This window comes from Panthera onca, chromosome B1 (assembly GCF_046562875.1).
Source record: "Panthera onca isolate mPanOnc1 chromosome B1, mPanOnc1 haplotype 2, whole genome shotgun sequence".
Lineage (NCBI taxonomy): Eukaryota > Metazoa > Chordata > Mammalia > Carnivora > Felidae > Panthera > Panthera onca.
In genome coordinates this window covers 123,758,167-123,776,310 of record NC_138342.1, presented here as the reverse complement: position 1 = coordinate 123,776,310, position 18,144 = coordinate 123,758,167, and the positions used below count along the sequence as shown (strand labels likewise).

Genomic DNA, 18,144 nt, shown 5'->3' with positions numbered 1-18,144 from the left:
ATTAGCAATTGATTCCCAGTTATTGTAAAACAAAAGTGGAATCAGCCTCGACATACAGTTTCATATCTTGCTTGCATATCTACTAACTCTAATATCTTGGACATATTTCTGTATCAGCATCTATAGATCTAGTTCATTTTTTAAAATGGCTCCATATATGAGTGTATTGCTTTATGAGTGTATTATGTCTTATTTAATCCATTTGGAAAAACATTTTTTTAATTTTTTAATGTTTACTTATTTTTGCGAGAGAGAGAGAGTGTGAGAGTGCAGGGGAGGGGCAAACGGGGGGGGGGGGGGGTTGGGAGACACAGAATCCGAAGCAGGCTCCAGGCTCTGAGCTGTCAGCAGAGAGCTCGACGTGGGGCTGGAACTCACAGACTGAGAGATCATGACCTGAACCGAAGTCGGACGCTTAACTGACTGCGCCATCCAGGCGACCCGGAAATATTTCTGATCCCTCATGATTAAGAAAGGAAAGTCTGAGTCTTCAGCTCTACTTGTTTGTGTTTATTCTGTCTCCAAATTGCAGAGGTGAGCGTGACACTGAGCAGTGTAGCCGCACAGTGTCACAAAGAGACCCTTTCCTGAGGGGATGGAGGAGAGAGTTAGCTTAGCTTTCCTTGGAGGAAGTAGTTGGTTTGTTTGCGTTCCTGAAAAATGGAAACATTCGTGACTGCCTCGTTGTAGCTCTTCCCAAAGTGGGTTGTGGGGCCCAGTTCAGAGAAGGCAGTGCATCTTGTTAGTGGCAACCAGAGGGACAGAAATGGGTGGGGGAAAAGCCCTGACCTTAAGACCCCCTGATGGCTAAATTGGCAGTAGCATTTGCTCCAGACATAACTAGCCACGTCAGCGGTAGGATCCTAAAATTTGTCGCCATAGGAGTTTGGTGTGTGAGGCTTATGATGGCTCTATGGTTTTCAGTGTGGTGCAGTGCGTCTTTCCCTGTCTTTATTTCTTGCTGTTTTCTAAGTTTAGGAATTCAGATATGGCCTCAAATCCGGAGGTTTCCTTCGGGAAACAAAGCCCCCGAAGTCAAGCTTCTCTGGGCTGAACGAGGACAGGCCAGGCAGAGCCCCTTTGCAGATGCCTTCCTAAGTGTGAGATGGCCTTTGAAAGTAAGACTTTCCCACGGCAGCATGATCAAATTTTGAAAAATGGAAGCTACATGGAATTAATGAGATGGATGTGGGTTTCTACTGGGAGAAAAGCAGTAATAAAACTTCTTCATGAAGAAAGCCTTGGAATTACCCAGGAAAAATACCGGATCATTATTAGTGTTCTTTATATAGCAGTGCATGTGAATTAGTGCTGGATGCAATAATGTACCTTTGAATTTTCCTCAATTTTTTCTTTCTTTCTCCCTCTTCCAAGCCTCAGAAGAGGAAAGCGGGAAGCCTTTCCAGTGTCCGATATGTGGTTTGGTTATAAAAAGGAAGAGTTACTGGAAGCGGCACATGGTGATCCACACAGGTTTAAAAAGTCACCAGTGTCCGCTCTGTCCATTCCGGTGTGCTCGCAAGGACAATCTCAAATCCCACATGAAGGTAAGGCAGCTGCGGATGAGCCTCACGGACAGGGAGGCACAGCCAGAGCTCTTGCACATGGTCCAGTGCAGGAGGCTCCTGGGAGAGGGGCCGCTGGTGGAGCCTGTGGCATTCAGTGCTCCTCGTCTTGAGGTAGCTGGTGGCGCAAATGAAGCACGTTCGAAAGGGTCTCCTTGTGACAGTCTGCCCGTTCATTTTACATCCAAGAACTTAAAACCAAACAGAAGCTCCAGTATCCAAATAATAGACATGATGTAGAGCCGTCCTTTCCTATTGGGGAGAAGCAGCCTACCTTGGCCTTGCGTGGCAATACGTGTCTGGGGGGCCGGGAGGAAGACTTAGGGAAGAGCAAAGGGCAGGGAAGACCAGTATGGGACGACGGGCTGCTGGACCTGCGCCCCAGAGGCGACTGCCCTCTTCTGCTTTTGCTTTGCTCTCCAGCTTACAAACTCACAGGAACACCCAGAGACGCCTTATAGGAGGTGTGAGAACCTTCAGAGAAGCCTGGGCTTTAACTTTTGCCCTCTGTGAGGCTTGGGGGGGCGGGAGTGGGGGCGCATATCTGACAGGACTGAGTCCTCCTGAAGCTCTCAGTGTTTGTGCTATCCTAATTCCCAGGATCACACTTACCAAACATCTAAGGACATTGTTTTCAATGTCTTTTTAAAAACGGCTGGGGAGTTTGCACTGGTAATAAGCATATAAGAGATTTGTCTAGACTCTGTATTTCACTCGTACATGAGATGGAGAAAACTTAGTCATCTAGATAGCTTTCTGGCAGACCCCATTACTAATAAAGGTTTCCCCTGAAATTCAAGGAAGAAAATCACAAGATCAAAAGAGCATGGGCTTTTGAATTTGATAGACCTGAATTTAAATCTTATTGTGAAACTTACTAGCTAAAGGCCTTGAGCAAATGAATGTCAGGCTCTCAATTTTCTCATCTGTTCAATGAGAATGATATTGTTTATCTGGAAGAGTTCTTGTTAGTATTTAAGGAGATAATATTAGCAAAGTATCTGACACAGAAATGTTCAATAGTGGTTATTTAATTTCAGTAAACACCTTCATTTTTCCACTGATATTTTCAATATGGTTTGGCTGTTGACATTGTTTGTGAAGTTTTTACTTTCCTGCCATAAGAAGCATTGTGCATGTACGTAATTAAGATATTTGCTTTTTTTCAAAGCCATGTAGTCTAATCCATCTGAATAGATCAGTGATCACCGTTTATAATTGTAGCTCTAAAAAAAATGTGATCAGACAGAACGTCTACTAATTTTAGGAAATAGCTCAGAAGATTAAAAAAAAAATTAAATCCATGATGTAATTTGTTTTCTATCATTTGCCTTTTTCTCCTGAGAGTAGCATGCCCTTCATCTTCAGAATCCATTTAACCAGGAGTTCTGGTTGGTTGGATTTAACTGAGCCTACTTAGTTTTTCCTTTCACCCTCCTCATCCTCTATCACCTCTTCCCAAAATAAAATCTCGTATCTTACACCTGCAAAGTGGGTTTCATTAGCAGGCCGAGACTTCAAAAGAAATGCCTTTAAAACTAAAATTTGTTTTCCTTACTATGTCCTACGCTGTGTTTAGAAATCAGGTCTGACAAATTTAAAGCTTCAGTGAGCAGAAAACTTGCATCTAGCCTGACACCTTGTAAGCTTGGTTTCAGCTCAGGGTCACATAAAACAACCTATTTATAAACCCATGGGGGAAAAAAAAAAAAAGCTGGGTTTTCAATAGCAGGAACTACTGACCCTGAAGCTACAGGGAGATGAGTTGGGTGCCTTGATGATACAGACGGTCGGCCATGACAGTGTTACAGATGAGAGCCGCGAGGGCTTTGCGGGTCGCGGGGTCTCAGAATGCTTTCAGAACAAATCAATAACCAGTACAATAAAGCAGTTGTGTGAAATTACTACTTTATTCAAACTCATGGTGTCCTAACCTGTTGAGCTACGACTCCAGCTTTTGATAAGGGACGTGTGAGAAGGGCTCATGCAAGTTTAATTTTATCAAATGGTGTACTGTTTCTTTTCTCTGTTCTCCACCTCGCATATGGGCCATTTTCTTTCTTTAATTAAAGAATTCATGGTTTTGTTTGGATTCAACATACTTTAGAGAGATTTTGTAAGTATAGTCCACACAGGAATATGATGGCGGTGGTCTTGTGAATGGATAGCTTCTGCTTCTGCTGCATTCACCAGAGACTACAAATATGAATAGATTTTCTAAAACGAGTTCGGCCTGTGAAGTGGGGCAGTGTCACCTGTAGATTAAGATCTCAAGCTGTGTGCGGTCAGAAAGACCTTAGTCAGAATCTCAGTTCCACGACTTTAGTAGCTGTGAGACTTTGGGTGAATCATTTAACCTCTCCCAGCCTTTGTTTCCATTCATGGAGATAATCATCCAGTCTATCTCCTGGAGTCGTTATAAGGGTTAAATGAGATAATGGGCATAAAGCAACTTAATACAATGCCCGGCATGGAGAACACTCAGTAAATGTAGCCAACCTGGTCATTATTATCCAAAAGTTGTCTGATTTAGTGTTTACATTTGGAAATAGGTTAATGATGTGGTATAAAGAATTTACTCTAAATTTTATTGCCTTTTTCTTTTTGTGATATATCTTTAATGCTGAGAATTTAGAAAAAAAACTGGTAAACAACAAGAATATAAAATTGACCCTCACTCCCATCACACAGAAATCACCACTATTGTTATTCTAACATACATCCTTCTATAATGATGACATAGATTTATTTAAGACAAATTGGGATTCTCCTTTATTTGTTCAGTAAGGACTGTATTTACCGTGTCCTACCGGGTGCTGGGCACTGTACATTTTTTTGGAAACCTGCCTTTCCTCCTTCGTAGATCTCGCAAATGTTTTTATGGGCAGCTGAGGAAGGAGCTTGTAAATGCCTCCAGCTTCCTCAGGGTTATCTTAGATTTCCATTAAGTCTTTTACAACTTTCCTGGATGAGTGAGCATAGGGGAATTAAATGTGAAATTCGTAAGCTAAGATTGAACAGAAAAGGTGAGGACTGCTAAAATAAAGAACACTGATGAAGTAATGGTAAGAAACTGGACAAGGGTCAGAGCGCTGAGCTCTGCCAGTCTCAGGCCTGCCATTTAAGGAGCTGTGATTCCCAAGGATGCCCCTTCCCTGTCTGGCCTGGTCCCCTAAGTGGGTGGAGCAGATGTTTGCCAAAGTTTTCCTTATGTCCGTCCGACCGCCACCAGGAGATGGACCTAACGATGTAACAGTGCCTTCTATTCCCAGCCCTTAGGTGCCCCGTGCAAAATGACCAGTCAGTAAGGACGTCTCTTACGTGGCCTGGAAAGAATGATATGCTTTAGACAAGCATTTCTTCACGTTAGCAGACTTGGAGGGATTTTAAAGCCAGTGTTAGGCTAAAGAGATTACAGTTATAACAGAAAGTGCTTTTCTGTCAGGACAGAAGGGAAGAAACCACAGCTGGAAGGTAGAGAGAATACTTCTCTCGAAGGCCAAATGCGACATACAGCCCCTTTGGGAAGGTGTAGCTCAAATAAAACGATAAGTGCGAAAGTCAACACCTCGGCCACTGTTTTTCCTTTAAACCGACACTGATTTTTCCACAACTAAATATAGCAAGGCCAGGATCTGGTGGAAGAGAAGCCACGTAAAATACTTGAGCGCAGACTCTTTTCAGTCCAGGGCTCCCTTTCGCCTTGAGGACTTGGGCTCTCTCTCTGTCCTTTTCCTTCTTCCAGAAGCTGCTTCCAGAGCTCCTGTTCTTGGATTAGCTCCTCTACTCTCCTGGGTCAATAGATGTAAGGACACTTCTGAAACGGAATCTGCCCCACCGCGCTGCTCCCAAGAAAGCATTCTGCCCCGTGACCTTTACCACCTGGTTCCTGGGCATGCCTTTGGCAGCATCTGCCAGGATCCTGTGGGGCTGTGCCCGAACCCCCCCCAGGGTTCCTGCTCCTGTGTGAATTAGGTGGACGATTCTGTGAGAAAGCAAATGAAATGATCAGCTCCAGAGTGAGATCTCTTTGTTGTGACAGAACAGAGAGAGGTGATGTTAACGACCAGTGACAAACGGGTACCTACCCCCAGCCCCTCCCAACCTGGCAGAGCGGAAGCATTTTAACAAGCAAGGCCTTGCTGCAACTGAATTTAAGTTTATATGTTTTTTTCTGAGAAATTTATGCTTTGGGGGACCCAGAACCTCTTCGACTGTTTTTTTCAAAAAGCCACAGTGGGGTGCTGTAGCGACAGGATCTCACCATTAACTTTTAATTTCTTTGCTTTTGTTGGTCACTTAACATTATTTAAAAGTATGTTTTGGCTGGTGAATAATGCTTTTGGATTGCATTCAGAATGCATAAACAGCTGTAGTAAAACTTGCTCTTTTGGAAAGGAAGCCTGTGCAGAGGGTCCAGGTAGTGCAGTGAATTAACAAACTAGCCTTTAACCTTTGTTAGACCTGGGTTCAAGTCCCGTTTAGGTCACCACTGGAAGATGAGGAGTCAGTTCTGTTTTGGTTTTGAAATCCCAATCACTTGTTTGTCCAGATCCCACAACTCCCCCAAATCATTTGGCCCAAATCTACACAATTGGCAGTTTCTACACAAGGGAGGGGCAGTCCTGAAATAGCAGGGTGTAGCAGGTCAGCCCTGAAGTACATTGGCAGAGCTGAATGGGGAAGTTACACGCTTATGAGCACCTGCCAGCTCGAAGCCTGGCTCAGGCCAGTGCAATGATTTCCTCACTTTCTCAAGCACTACATTTTGGTAGGGACAGGAAGAGAAAAGTTTCGTACAATTTCTACAGGTATTGTGCATGTGAGACTGGAACTGGATTTAAAAGTCTGCATTCTTCCATTGCCCACATCAGAATCTGGAGCCTGATAGAACCACGTTTGGAGACCCTGGTTTCACCTTGCTGAGAATACCTGGGGGAGATCAGACCTTGGTTTTTCTCCCACTCTGCTGTGCTTTCTTCATATGTAATTTTGCTTAAGCCACTTACTCTGGGGTCTCAGTCTCCCTGTCTATGAAACGGGAATACCCCGGAGACGTCATTTTCCACATTCTTAATTACCCAGAGAAGCATTTTGAAAATTGAAATTGTGTTTGCAAAACATAACTAATTCTCTGAGTGACAATAATTGGGTACACGCAACTTATTATTGTGAGAGGAATTGCTTGACAGGTTGCCTCTTTTGACCCCCAGCTGGTAATTATGTAAGTTCGAATTGTGCTGGGTTTATATTTTCTCCAAAGACCAACCGAGATGAGATGACTAAACTATTTGGAGGATTCTACTAAACACAGCCTCCATTGGCAGACAGCATCCTCAGTTGTGAGTGTGGCTCTAATAATGGACTCTTAACCTACGTGGACCTGCTTTATGTTTAGGGACAGACCTCATTACTTGGGGCACAGTAACAAAACTCTCCTCTGATGATTTTATTTCCTGGGCCAGCCCTGGTACTGTGAGGAAATTGCGGACGAATAGTCCGGATGTACGACGAGGCATTTTCCGTAAGCACATGGTGGACAGCTCATTCTTCTTGCTTCTCCGTCAGGTTCATCAGCACCAGGACCGGGGAGAGACCTTTCAGTGCCAGCTATGCCCTTTTACCTCCTCACGCCACTTCAGCCTGAAACTCCACATGCGTTGCCATCAGCATTTCCTGAGGACAGAAGCCAAGGTGAAGGAGGAGATCCCAGACCCAGATGTCAAGGGATCTCCCCACCTCAGTGACAGTGCCTGCCTGGGGCAGCAAAGGGAAGGAGGAGGGACAGAGCTAGTGGGGACCATGATGACGTCCAACACTCCAGAGAGGACTAGCCAGGGTGGGGCTGGCGTCTCGCCTTTGCTGGTGAAGGAGGAACCCAAGGAAGATAACGGCCTGCCAACCTCCTTTACTCTGAATGCTGCCGACAGGCCGGCCAACCACACAAAGCTGAAAGACCCCTCCGAGTATGTGGCCAACAGTGCGTCAGCATTGTTCAGCCAGGACATCTCTGTTAAGATGGCGTCTGATTTTCTCATGAAGCTGTCAGGTACTTGAATAGGGTTGTATTCTCTCTCTCTCTCTCTTTCTCTCTCTCTCTCTTTCTCTACCAGGATTCTCATCTGTAAAAATAAGCTGGTAGTACTAGGTGATTTCAAGAGCCCTTTGAATTCTGCTAGTTTGCACCTTCATGAATTTTCTCCTTGACTTTTTTTTTTTTTTTCCAGTCCTTTGGAAGTAGGCATCTCTGTGGTTTGGGTCTAGAAACAACAGGTCTTGTTGATTTCCTTCTGGTTTTTTCCCCTTTATGGGTTCTTGTTATGGGGGGCAGGACACATGGTGAGCCAAATTGGTGACAGTTCTTTGTGTGACCTTGGGCCATATTTAACTTGTTTCTGCGTTTGGTTCTTTTAAAGTGCTTGTATGGAACATCTCAGTTTGCACTATTCAGTTTCTTTATTGCCTTAATTTGAAAGAGTTTTAAAGGACATATAAAGCCTCTGGATATACACACAGACTACTGTTGGGAGTTACAGTTTTAAAATTTGAGCAAATGATAGATTACCTTTACGTAATTTTTTCCACTGGAAAAATGTTTGTTGTAATAAAATACGCCTTACATGAAATTTACCATTTTAACCATTGTTAAGTGTATAGTTTTTTGGCATCAAGTACATTCCTGTTGTGTAACCATCACCACCGTCCATCTCCAGAACATTTCATCATCCCACACGGAAACCTTGTACCCATTAAACAATAGTTCCCCATTGCACCCTCCCCACAGCCCCTGGAAATGGCTACTCCACTTTCTGCCTCTATGAATTTAACTACTTTAGGTGCCTCATGTAAAGTGAAATTAAAAAAAAAAAACTTAAAAAAAAAAATATTCTTTCTCACCTGCCCCATTGCCTTTTGGAAAGAAGATGAAGTAGGTTATCAATATTTATTATTAATTGACATCACATTCATTGTCAGCTTATACATGACATTTTTTTTGTTGTTGTTTTTGTCCTTTTTTCCCCCCAATTTCTTTGGTTAAGTTGTGGAGTTGAATAGGGGGTGTGGCGATATTGAGGGAGCACTATTTTTCCTGACTGTTTGGAAATGATAAAACACGATGTGGGATTGTGCTTCTACAGGTTTCATTTTTAAAAGTATGATTTTAAATTGTAAAAGAGATGCGCAGGGTGGGGAAAGGTCGGCTGAGAGTTGGTTCTGTCTTTCAGTGAAGATGGCAGTCCCCACGATGATTTCCAAATGCCATTTCAGCTCTTTGGAGATTGACAATACCCTTTTAAATGGAGAATAATTGGTCACCGCCTTCCTTTAAATGGACTGTGAGTTGCATTTCACTAAATGTCATTGCCAGGTGAAATAGAGGTTCAGTTTTGCCCGCTCAGAAGTCCCTTTGCTCAGTGACACTTCAGGGCTCTCGGAATGTCCCCAGCACCCCAGATCTTTGCTCCTCAGGAGCATGCAATACTAGTTGGTAGTCATGGGGAAAAGCAGGGGACGGAAATGAGGCATCAGAAATGACCAGGAATGACCAACAGTGAGGCACGCCAGCTTGCCTACCGGCAGCCAGGGGTGAGGAGTCCTCGGCTGGAAATGGTCAGGCCACCCGGAGCCAAGTGCATCTGTCCATGGCCTTGAAGAACGGGGGGACTCTCTCTTCCTCTCTACCCCTCTGCCTGCCTTCTCCCTCTTCTGCCCCAATCTAGGGGAAAATGTGCTTGCAGAGTCTTTGAGTTTTATATTTAAACATTTTGAAAATGTGGGGGAATGCATGCTTATAGTTTTCCTTTTGCTGTTGATCCTTCAGGCTTTGCCTCTGGTGGTGGTGGGGAGGTCACCGCTTCTTCTTTGATGGTCTCTCCCACCAATATTATAGCAAAAGGGGCTCCTTTTCTGGGCTCCTCCAGTGCACTCCTAAGGGAAGGAATGCAAATGGCATTTTCACTTAGCAGGGTTTCAACATGGGACATTTCCTTACTCAACAGCCAGGGGGACACTAGGTAGGGGTGAGTAGCTCTTAGTACCAGGGTTACTGCCTTTACTCCAGGACTGCAGGAAGTTTTTAAATCTGGAGGAGGGGGAGAGGTGGTGAAGGAAGGACTGGTCTTTGGATAAAACGCTGGTGTATAATCCACTACTCCCGCTGGGCTCAGGCTGTAATTAGCTCCAGACCCAGTCTCAGGGAGCATAAGATATAGCCTGCTGAGAGCCAGCACTGCAAACAAGAAAGACTCCAGAGAAGCCAGTCAGTGGGTTGGGGGTGAAAGACCCTCCCTGCACCAAAGCCTTACACTGTGATCTGTTTTCTCAGTTAGTTATCGATGGTACTTGTTTACAGTTTGGCAGTCAGAGTATTTACTGACTGATCAATTGGCATAAGGAAACAGATAACAAATGCACACTATTTATGCAAAAGGCCCATGCAGTTATTTTATGGTGGCTTACTAGAGGTCCTGAAACCTGACTTGTATGCACTGTTACCTAGCAACCTGTTACAAAGTCACCGGGGAGTGAGATGCATCGGTAATTTTTTTTGTGTGTGCATATTTGGATGTAAATGTAAACTTGGTGACTGTGGCAGTGCAGCCCGCAGGAGGAGAAGATACGTTAAAAGCAAAGGAATACATTTTCTGGAGGGATTTGTTTTTTCTTTAATTCCACTAACTCTCTTGTTGGTTGGGCCGTATAATTGATAGCTGCTGTCACTGTGGTGCTCTACCTGGCTGTGTCTGTGAATATGATCCTGGGACCAAAAGGCCAGATCCCAGGGAGCTGTGGCTGAGTTTCTAGCTCTCGCCATCGTCAGATGTCGTGCAGTGGTGGTCAGTATGAGGCCTTGTCCCTTGGTGTCATAACGGCGCCATTGTTCTTGCGACGAATTTTGAGCTGGGCTCTGTGCGTGCACCTGCTGGGACTGTAGGGTGCAGCTGTTTGTGGGCACCGAGTCCGCGAGTCTCTGTGCCAGCCACATCACAGCAGAACTGGAGCACAGTGACAAATTCAAGCGTGTACATACCTACTTGTTTCCCAAAGAGAGATGGAAAACACTTGATTCTTTCTTGCTTGGTTATTAAGGGAAGTCTTTCTTGCTCCTTCAACTAAAACTAAGCATAAAGATGACTTCATGGAACCCAGAGGGATTAAAAATCGCTGGTAGAATGCTGTTTTAAACAGACTCTAAATCCTTCTCCCACCCCACCTCCGTTTTGAGGTTTCCCAGTATATGTGATTGTGAAATCAAACCCCTTCTCCGATCTATCAACAATTCCTCTGCCTGAGCCCACATTTAACATTCCATAGTCCTTCAAGATTAATGTGGCTCCCTAGAACCGAGCCTTCCAGGCTCAGCACTGGAATTGATTCAGAGAAGAGGATAGGGAAGCCCCCGCTGCTTTCTGGGCTGATGGAAAAAATCATTTTGTAAACTTCGCTCAGGGTTTCAGCCTCAGAGGTAGGCTGAGGGCTACAGCCCTACATATTTGCATAGATCTTTCTTGGGAGCCAGAGGCATCGGCAGGTCACGGACTGTCAGAGCAAGTGGGCTAGTGGTCGCGTGACTGGGATGTGCTGGGAGAGGTGCTCACCCAACCACAGAGTGCCTCAGTTCCTGCTGCTCCTGGGACCTCTTTTCCCTAATTAGCAGCAGTTCTAAACTAGCTGCACATTGTATGTACCTGGGGGAGTTTCTCAAAAATGCCTGGGCCCAGCCCCACTCCCAGAAGTTATGGTTTAATTGGTCTAGGAGAGGGCCTAGTCATTGGTGTTGTCTTTAGGATCTTCAGATGAGACAGTGGCTCAGCCGGTTAAGCATCTGACTTTGGCTCAGGTCAGAATCTCACGGGTCGTGACTTTGATCCCCGAGTTGGGCTCTGCACTGACAGTGCAGAGCCTGCTTAGGATTCTCTCTCTCCTTCTCTCTCTGCCCCTCCCCTACTTGTGCTCTCTTTCTCTCTCAAAATAAGTAAATAAACTTTTAAAAAATAAAAAATAAAATCCTCAAATGACTCTAATGTGCAGCCAGGACTGAGGCCCTGTTGACATGGAATGTGAACTTGGTACCTGAGAAAGTTTTTTCGGTACACCTTGGTTTTGTGGGGTTTTTAGTGTTTTTTGTTGCTGTTGGTGGTGGTGGTGTTGTTTGTTTCAAGTAAAGCTCTCTCCCCTTACTTTCTATCGCAGACCACTCAAAGGGGCCTGGTGGTGCAAGAAGGATCTGGGGCACTCACCACAGGTCAATGTTGACATGAATGAGAGGCCTGGGTGAGTCATGTCTGTTGAGCCCCTTGTTTTTCCTTGTGGGGCCTCATGACAGGGGAGTGAAAAGAAGCATTTTAGTGTTCTCCAGTTGGAAACAGAAAGTCTCGAGACTCATCTAGAACATCAAAGAGCTGGGAGTGCCATCCTTAGAGGCCTGATTAACAGTTGCTTGCAATAGTCTTTGCATCATTTCTCTTCCTCAGAGCTATACTCTTCAAGATACAAAATTTAATTCTAACTCTCCATTTGTAACCAAGCAGTTGACAGAAACTTGGCATCTCCGGTCGCGGGCTGGGAATATCTTTTTGTCGCTGGTTTTCCAAAATAAAAGATACAAGTCATTTCAACTATTTTTAATTTGGAAAACGGGCAAAAAAAAATTTTTTTTATACTGTCTCCCACATTATATTAATTTTATAAAATTGAGTCTGAAATAATTCTAACTAGGCAGAGATGGCATTTTTAAAGCAGGGACTTACAAATGGGTACAGGCTGAATTGTTTCTGGTTTATTAGGAGCTCAGCGGTTACAATAGCAAAGGCTTTCTTGTATAAATACAGGTGATTTGGTGAATGTGTTTGTGTCCTATCTTGCCGTTTCCTGCAGGCCTTTGTTCTTTCTGCTTCTGTCTCTTTCACACAACTGGATGCATCTGCCCTCACAATACAGTTAGTCTGTAAATGGCAGCTGCCCTATCCTGCGATGCCTTTGTTTGTGCTGCTGGAGAAGGAGGGGTGGGAGATACCCAGTAAACCAGGTAGTCCTTATCTCCTGGTGGCTCTGATTGGCTTTCTATAAAACATCTTTACAAATGAGCCTTCTTGCAAGTAACTGCTGTCCTTGTGCCTGTCATGCCCTAAGACTTCAGTGCCAGTAGCCAGGGGCTCCCACTCCCCATCCCTGAACGTGCTTTCTCCAGTGGGTTTATTTTTAACAACCTTCCTTTATGCCCTCAGTTTGGCCCTTTTTATTTTATTTCATTTTATTGTTTTAAGATTTTTTTTTTTTTTTTTTAAGTAATCTCTACGTAGACCCAATGTGGGGCTCGAACTTACAACCCGGAGATCAAGAATCACATACCCCACCAAATGAGCCAACCAGGCGCCCTGACCTTACTTTTTAACCCTGCCCTGCTTTTCTCATGATGAGCACTCACTGATCATGTGACTGAAATTCTTGGTGTCAGAAGCTGCATTTAGGACCTTATCCGTGCAGGCAGCCTGAATATCCTTTTGAAATCCTGGATTTTTTTTTGACCCCAGTGGCGATTCATATATATGAGAGAGAGTGTGTGTCTCCTGTTTTTCAATGACTTGCCACTCCATGAGACAAGGACTGATCTGAGTCACAAAAGGAGCAGGTAGCCTTATAAGAAAGGGGGCCTGGAGTTATACACACATGTACAGAAATGTCTGCAGAGACTTTGTGACATCTACTCATTGTTTCTTATTTTTCCTCAGCAATCACTCAGGTAGTGCTTACTCTGTGCCATTTAACTCATTTGATTTTCATAACAACTCTGTAGGTAGAAAGTATTCGTATTCCCATTTTACAGATGAAAACTGAGAAACAGATTAAGAGACTTGTCCAAGTTTACACTCCTAAGAAGTGACTGAACTGGTTCCAGCATTCCCTCCCCAAGGCTGCCTATACCCCAAATCACAAAGTAAGGAGGCAGCACAATCAAACTTGGCTGTGTTCTTTGACCTTGTTTGCTGTCTCAGAGTTAAGAGTCCCCAGCAGGGAGCCATTCTCTGAATGCTGTATGTTAGACCCCATTGGAAGTTGCATTAATTCTTTTAGGCTTTTCAGGAATTACTTAGTGCAAATAGTAAAAACAGTAAGGCCAACTAATATTTCCGTAGGACTTTACAGTGCATGGCGTGTTTCCAAATACATTGTCTCGTGACAAGCATGTAGACAAAGAGCAAGACTCAACGAGATTAACTGTAAAAGGGTCATGACTGGAATCCAGATCTTTCTTTCCTCACTGTGTTGGATAGAGTATACCTAATTCTAGAATTGCCCTGAGAATAATTTTTTATCTTGATAGATCCTTGGGAAAATGTATCAAAGTCTGTGTTTCTGCAAACCTGAATCCAAGTCATTTTCTTCCTTTCTTCAGAAGTACATTTTCTTCTACTTGTTATTGTTCATTACTATTGTTTCTATTTCTACTACTATTTTCATATTACTAATCAAATGCGTCTACAGTGAGCGGGGCACTGTGCCAATTGCTTCATGCAATTTCTCATTTAACCCTCTTGAAAGCATAGAGGGTCAATATCACTAAACCTATTTTATAGATGAGGAAGTTGAGGCTTAAAAGGTTTTAGCTACAAGGGAGAGAGCAAAGATTCAGCTCTGCCTAACTGCAAAGCCTTGGCTCATGACCACTTAATTAGCTATTACCTAATTTTTTTTCTCAGTTGAGCGAACTGTCTTTTGACCTCCGTCTGCTTCGCTGTTTATTTTCCTTGGCTTCAAACCATGGCATCATTTCTAATGCATGCTAATTCAGTCACTAATCTGGTTAAATTTTTTGTGTCTTCAAAATATATCTATAATCCATCCCTCTGCGTGCAGCGTCTCCTGGCCATCAGCTCACACCTAGCCAGCTTGCCCCTTTAGCTGCCCTCCCTGGTGCCTTCTCCACCCCAGCTGCCCCCCTCTAGGCCCTCCAGTGACATTCTAACAGACTCTTCTTCTAATACCTCTTGCATCAGGTTATGCCCCTGGCTGACTTCTTTCTACAGAGTAACCGTATCTTCACTCCTGTCTGGAAAAATGTTGACAGTCCTCACCAGCTCATACATAACACGCCTCTCACTACCGTCTCTCTGAATTCACTCATGTTGTTCCAGGGGTCTGGTAATTTGAACTGTGGCGTCCCATAGATCTTCCCCTTTGTTAAGTAAAATGCGGGAGGGGCGGAATAAGAATTTTCAAAAAAGAATAATTTTGTTCTTAAAACTAAGTTAACTATTTTAATGCACCTCTGACACGCAGTGGTTCTGCATCTTTGTAGAGAATTTCTAGCAATGTTGGGGCCCAGTCCTGTGATGCCCGCCCCTACTGTGTGGCCTATGCAAATGCTGGCCATCCTTCAAAGAATATTTTGGTTCCCCCTTCTTCAGTAGAGCCTTTTCCTGTTATTCTGGTCTTTACTGCCAACCGTCCCACCCCCTGTGAATTCCAGTGATATTTAGAGTCTTTATCGCTCAGGTTGGTGGTGGTATTATTTGTGTAGTTCATTCTATTGCTTGTGTATTATTAGTCTTGCCTCTTGAACTGTTTCAAGTTGCTGTGGTTTGTGTTGGGGTGGGAGGAAGGGAACAGATAATGTTTCTTTTGTAACATCTTTATCTTTGTACCATCCACGATGCATTTCATGATGGATTATAAGAAAGATATTCCATTAGTCATGTCCTAGAAGTCAGGTTTTCTGAGGCTGTGATATTACTTCACTTAAAAAAGATTTGCAAATTCACAATCAGCTCCATAGTGCTAGAAGAAAGAAGATGGAGCAGAGGGGGGTCTGCGGAAAGGAGGCAGCTGTTCAAAGGGAGCCTTGAAGGCTGTGAGTCCCTTGGTGTGGTCTCGAGTCCCGTGTTCCAGGCCCTCAGCTTGTAAGGCCAAGTCTGAGAACTGGAGTGTCTCACACAGTTAGTTCAGTACCAAACTCATCCACAGTTTGGCGGCTGAAACTAATAGCCATTTACTTAGCTTAGGGTTTTGTGAATTGGCAATTTGGGCATGGTTTGAGCAGGGTGCTTCTTTGGGTCTCTCCAGGCTGACCCATCCATCTAAAGTCCGTGGCCACATGGGCTGGGGGAGGGCTGGTCTAGCATAGCCTCAGCTAGGATGAATTCTCCCTGCTCCTCAGAGTCTCTCACCCTTCAGTGGGCTAGCCCAGGCTCGTTCACACGGCAGCTGGGCGTGGTTCCAAAGGAGAGAGTGGAAGTGCACAAGGCCTTTGGAGGCTAGGCTAGGAACTGGCCCAACCTCACTTCCACCACCTTCTGTTGACCAAGGCACGTCACAGCTCCAGCCCAGATTCAGGGAGTGGGAGAATATACTCCACCTCTTGATGGGAGGAGCTGCAAAGTCCCATTCCAGGGGGGTGGGGCTTCAGGGAGGGAATCCTTATGGCCTTTTTTTTTTTTTTTTTTTTAAGTAAGCTCTGCATCACGACCCCAAGATCAGGAGTCGCATGGACCCCAAGATCAAGAGTCACATGCTCTACCGACTGAGCCAGCCGGGCGCCCCTCCATTATGGCCATTTTATAGTCTACCACAGCCTAGAGTTCTTCAAACTCTCTGGGTGTTCCACAATGACAAAAATCATTTAACAACTGATGTGTAAACCAGAATGTCAGCATGGTAATTTAAAATGACAAGTATAACAATCAAGAGGAGATGTCATTTGGGGCAGATGGTCACCAACTTCCCTGAAAAGTGTTGGAAACATATTATCCAATCTTTAGGTTTTCTTTTTCAAGTCTCAAATCACTTCATGCTGTTCATACATACAAATCACTTCACTGCTGTTCATACATTTCATTCTTTGTATGTGTTAATAGAATAAATTTAAAATGCAGCTTTCTTTCACATCTACTCGTGCCTTGATTGGTTCTTCAGGACTTGTCCTTCCTGCTCTCGACATGGGAGATACCCTGTCTGTTAAGCAGATTACTGCAGATAGCTACTTTTGCTCATGATGTGTTGATTTTGCTAGTTTAGTTCATGGAGGAAAACCTTATTTATTTATTTTACAGTTCTTGAGGCACCGCTCGTTGTTCTTACCCTTGACCCTGCCCCGGAGGCTGTTTTGTTTCCCTTTTGTCACTGTGTGTATACTGTGGTCGTAGCTGTCATAGGGGACCTGTGTGGTTTTGCTTTGAGGACACTGATACAGAAATAAAGATGAGCCCAGGTGGGGATTAATGAGAAATATGAGATGGTTAAAACTTCGCTAAACACTAATTATAAAACTACTTAAGGCAAATTAAGTAGTTTACCTTATTAGAGAGCAACATTTAAAAATATTTAGCTAATGTCTTAAACATTCTATTTGAATATAATATGCTTAGCATCTAAAAGCAATGCTCCACTATAATTAATTATTATTGAACTAAATCTTGGCCTTCCTTGTAATTTTAGAAGGCAGTTTATTTTTTTTCTCACCTAAAGTGCATCAGGTTGTCAAATAATCCCAGGTCCTGCCAGATCATATGTACTTGCATATACTGCTAAGGGGACTTGGGTAGTTATTTGCAATATGGGGGGTTGAGCTCTGATTCTGGTTCTGTCATTAATGATCTGTGTGCTTTTCAACAGGTCATATCATTCTCTGAGCCTGTGTTTACTTATCATGAAATAAAGGAAGCGGAAACAGTAATGGTTTTCACTTCATTTTTTAAAGAATAAACTCATTTTTTTCAAACAGTATCTGAAGTGCAGACTCAATATGTAAAACACACAGAATGTGTGTTTTTTAATATAACTTTATTTTTTAAGTTCACATTTCTTGTATGTATTTATTCAAACAGTCCAGCAACCAGAGCCAAGTTGCTGCGTGATAAGCACACAACATGCAATTAATGTTACGGTCGAGAGAGGCCATGTAGCAGCGTGAGCCCCTAGGACATTTCTGAATTTATTTTGCCGATTGCACTTTCAAGAAACACCACTTACACAGGGATGTTGTGGCCAATGAGAGTAGACGTGTAACAATTCGCCTTGTAATCTCAAGATGCCTTTAATTAAATTTATTCAGCTGCTTGAAAAAAGTATAATAATGAAAAGTTTTTGCTTCCAAGTTGACAACATTTAAGCAACCGCCCTCGTTCCTTATCATAAGACCAGAAGCATTTAACACTTTCTCTATGCAGTAAAGCCACTTGTGATTCAATAGTAACCACTTCAGCTTTGCTCCATGGACTGTTATTTGGAAATTTATTTAATCTCTCTAGTCTCAGATTCCTCAGCTGCAAAATGGGACAGTAGTACGGTTGCTGTGAAGAGCCAATAAATTATTTCAAATAAACTAACACTTAGCATACTTCCTGGTCCACTTTAAGTGCTTTGTAAATGATAGACTAGATATATCTGTGTATCTGCACTTGTCTGTCTGTCGGCCACGATCAGAAGCTTCACCAAAGTAGATACACTTGAACCCACCCTGGCATTTAATTTAAGGTAGTGGCTCTCAACCAGAGGTGTGCACGGGGGACAGCTGACAGTGAGTTTTTGTTTTCATGATGGGGTAGTGCTGTTGGCATCTAGTGGGTAGAGGCCTTAGATG

At 43.7% G+C, this 18,144-nt stretch overlaps 1 protein-coding gene across 6 annotated transcripts in view; it reads left to right on the top strand.

The window, feature by feature from the left end:
* Positions 1–18,144, top strand: part of ZNF827 (zinc finger protein 827) — a 175,351-nt gene that overhangs the window by 40,920 nt on the left and 116,287 nt on the right. For 5 of the 6 annotated variants that reach the window (XM_078445713.2, XM_078445712.2, XM_078445716.1 and 2 more), the window contains exons 3-4: positions 1,375–1,547; positions 7,134–7,614. In XM_078445713.2, the coding sequence (XP_078301839.1) occupies positions 1,375–1,547; positions 7,134–7,614 (654 nt within the window). The remainder of the gene's footprint in view (positions 1–1,374; positions 1,548–7,133; positions 7,615–18,144) is intronic. The other variant, XM_078445714.2, reaches the window with a different exon arrangement.